The 3,518-nt window shown below is 34.8% G+C and overlaps 1 protein-coding gene across 12 annotated transcripts in view; it reads right to left on the bottom strand.

Moving 5' to 3' along the window:
- Macrod2 (mono-ADP ribosylhydrolase 2) overlaps positions 1-3,518 on the bottom strand; it is a 1,944,357-nt gene that overhangs the window by 658,887 nt on the left and 1,281,952 nt on the right. For all 12 annotated transcript variants that reach the window (XM_031372067.1, XM_031372070.1, XM_031372073.1 and 9 more), the window contains exon 7: positions 1,841-1,871. In XM_031372067.1, the coding sequence (XP_031227927.1) occupies positions 1,841-1,871 (31 nt within the window). The remainder of the gene's footprint in view (positions 1-1,840; positions 1,872-3,518) is intronic.

The following is a 3,518-nucleotide window of genomic DNA, read 5'->3' as shown; positions in this document are numbered from 1 at the left end:
GTCATTGAAGTACAGGCTTATTACAATGAAATCCAATGTTTAAAAATTGTTCTTATTTTGGGCTTATACCACAGTAAGAGTCAAGATTTTAAGTGCTACTAAATACAAAACAAACAAATAAAAGGACTTTATATATTTATGTTCATTTAAAAAAATACTAGTAGTGAAGTATTATCTTAAAATATACAGTTAATATGTTTGGAGTTATTTAAAAATTATATTGAGAAAAACATGTATTTTCAGTATTGCTGTAGACAAACATCTACATAAGACTGTTAAATTGATTGTTTTTTATATCAAACAACTTTTATAATACTCATTTTTATTGTTATAATATTTTATAAGTTTTAAATAATATGGGAAAAAAGTATTGTAGTTATTGAAGAGGGTCTCTGGGAGGAGTTAGGGTACAAAAGAGAAACAAGAATGTGACTTAGTTCTATTTACTTAAAATATGTTTTTAAATGTTAACAAATTCAGATAAATTGAAATCACATATCTTTTTTATAATGTAACAAACTTAAGTCAATAAAAAAAAGAAAAAAAGAAATCTCAACTTCTTTACTGGTTCCTTCTCCTATCAAGGGGAGAACTTGAGACAGTTGTACAATTTCTAGCCATGTTCTCTCTCTGTCTAAGAATGAATTCTTATCCTGGAATGTACACTAGTCATGGCTCTATATTTGATGAGACTTGGTATTCTCTGTCTGTTCTGGGGTCTATTTTAATAGTCACTCCTCTTTTTATTTTCTCTTTCTATCTACTACCCCTATTCACAGCATAGATAATTCTTTAAATATTATCATAATTTTTTTCAAAAACAAAAGGTATCAACAGCTTAACATGATCACAGACAAAGAAATCAGTGCTATAATTTAGGCAGCCCTGTGTTTGTTTGTTGTTGAGGAAAATCAAGGTTGTGATGAAAGAATGTCCTCACAATAAAAACTACCATGTCTGTCATGATACCTGGTCAAAGACCCACACACTGAAGGCTAGAACTGGGCACCTGCAAACAATGTTTCCCTTGAGCCAATAGTTAAGATTTCTAAGTGGGCATTTGTGAGAAGGGAGTGGTACAAAGGGAATGTACAAATGGCTTGGAGAGCCCAGCCCCTATCTGCCAACTTCCAAAGCATGGAATCTTGATTTCTAAAGTGTAATCTGAAGAGGAGGAGGAAGTCCTGCCTTAAATGTTGAAATGTACAACCAAGTCTTTGGTCACTTCATTTTATTTGCTGGGACATTTTTCATCTTATTCTAATTGAGGCCTTTAAAGGAATACTAAGTTAAGAAAAAGTTCATTTCTCACTACTTAAAACTATCAATAGCTGGGAAGAAAACATTTGCAGGTTATTAAAATTATTGGTTTTTATTACAGTCTCTTCTTTGAATATCATAAAAGCTTAAGATACAGATATATATGTTTGTGTATTTTAATGCTTTTTTGTAAGTCAGAATAAAACAAAGATGCCAGGCTTTATTCACATTATACATTTTCCGAGAGAAAATCTGACTTTATTAAAGAAAATGATTTTAGAAGCCAATTTGCTAGGACAGATTTTTTTTAATGTAACAAAAGACTTAGAGATTCCATATGTCAAATCATTTCATCTGGATGTTCAATGTAACCAAACTCAAGATCCACAATCTGAATAACCCTCTGGGGTTCCTTGGTGGAATTTGACATGCATTTTCAGTCTCTCTGAGTCACAGAAAAATAAATTCATGGAAGAATCTTGTATTTTTCCAGTTAACTGTTACCTATCCCCCACCAATTTGACAACAACAGCAATAACAATAAAAAATTATAAACACCATCAAATGTTAAATCACTTACCATAAATGCCTGTTGAAATGCAGGGAAATGCCTGTGAATAAACCACAGAAATAAGAGTGAATTTTAAAGAACAGGTTTGTTCAATATCATCATATAGACTTCTATTTTGCTTGACAGTGGAATTGCTTCCATTTATGAAGTTAGCTCAGACCTGTGAGTTCAAGTATTTAGATCAACTCACAAGACACAGATGTTAAATGTTCAGGATTCTCATAAGACAATTGTTCGGGGGAAGCAAGATTTGACTACTACCAACCCACTTAAGAGTTCTTCAGCTAGAATCTCCAAAGCATATCAATGAGGAAAGTTCAACATACACATAATTTTCAAATTTTATGGCATTTATGCTTTCATAAAGAATTGCAAACCCAAAGATAGAATGAGAAGTGAATGCTTAGTATGTGTTGAATTAGACAAAGAATAGAGTTTTACAGGTTTGCAAGGCTAGGGACTTGGTCTAAGGGTCACTAAGTAGATTGAGGATATTATAAATAGTCATATAACAAGTATTATTTGTACAGATATCCCTTGATTTCAAGTTTCTGTCCTCAACATGAGGATAGCACATTCTAAACATCTCTTATCACCAAATGAAAACTGCCATTACATGAATAGGTTACATCTACTCGAGTTATTGGATAAATGGCCATACAACCCAGGGTATTGTCAAGACTCTTGGATAGTCTCCATAAACTGAGAGTAAGGCCTTGTTGATTAAGACAATGAAAATATAACTCATTGAACATGGAGAAGTCAAACTGATGCCAAATTTAGAACCTTCCCCTCTACTGACTAGCATTCAAGGTAGTAGGCAGTACTCTGTGGGCTGCCAGAGAAGAAAGGTAAACACCAATCCAGCTATACATCTTTGATCTACAGTGGTGACCTGTTTGCAAAATATACTGCTGCCCTAAGGTTTTGAAACCATTATCTGATTGAATTTAAGGCTCACGTCATGAGCTAGAACCCATACCTGATACTGCTTGGGTGGGCAAGAACCTTGGATGAGATAGGACAGAGACGTAAGAGAAATCAAAATACTATGGTTATCCTAAAGTAATGTAGCAATAAAACATCTAACAACCTACTGAAATACTCATAGATCACTGCCTTTTCAGCCATCATCAGAGAAGCTTCATCCTGCAGCAGATGGGAAGAAATACAGAGCACTCACAGTGAGACAATATAAGAAGTGCAAGACCTTGGAATGGTGAGTTCTAAATAAGATGTCTTCTTTAAATCTTTCCCCTCCAAGCTCAGAAAGAGGAGGCAGGAAGATTGTAAAAGCCAGTGGAGATGGAGTACACAACAGAAATAAGGCCTTCCAAACACAGCAGAACTGGCCAAGGAACTCACGAGGTTCCTCAGGAGGAACTCTAGCAGCATGCATAGGGACTGCACAGGACAATAGGGTCACAGAGCTGAGAGTGGAAGTAAATACAACCTCATTCCTAACCCAGAAGCTAATTGATAACCATTCACAAAGAAAAATTAGCTTTCTCCAATGGAGTTCCCCTTAGATATAGAAACTTTTCTTGAGGACAGACTGCATGCCCAGCCAACAGAAAACAAACTCTGCAAACTCTGTTGCTTTTGGAGGTTCCTTGACTTATATTGCTTTCTCTGGGATTCTCCTCTTCTCTTCTCTTTCTCTTTCTCTTCTCTTCTCTTCTCTTCT

The sequence above is a fragment of the Mastomys coucha genome, unplaced genomic scaffold (genome assembly GCF_008632895.1).
Source record: "Mastomys coucha isolate ucsf_1 unplaced genomic scaffold, UCSF_Mcou_1 pScaffold15, whole genome shotgun sequence".
NCBI classification, from domain to species: domain Eukaryota; kingdom Metazoa; phylum Chordata; class Mammalia; order Rodentia; family Muridae; genus Mastomys; species Mastomys coucha.
The sequence above is the reverse complement of the archived record's forward strand: the minus strand, read 5'-3'. Positions and strand labels throughout refer to the sequence as shown.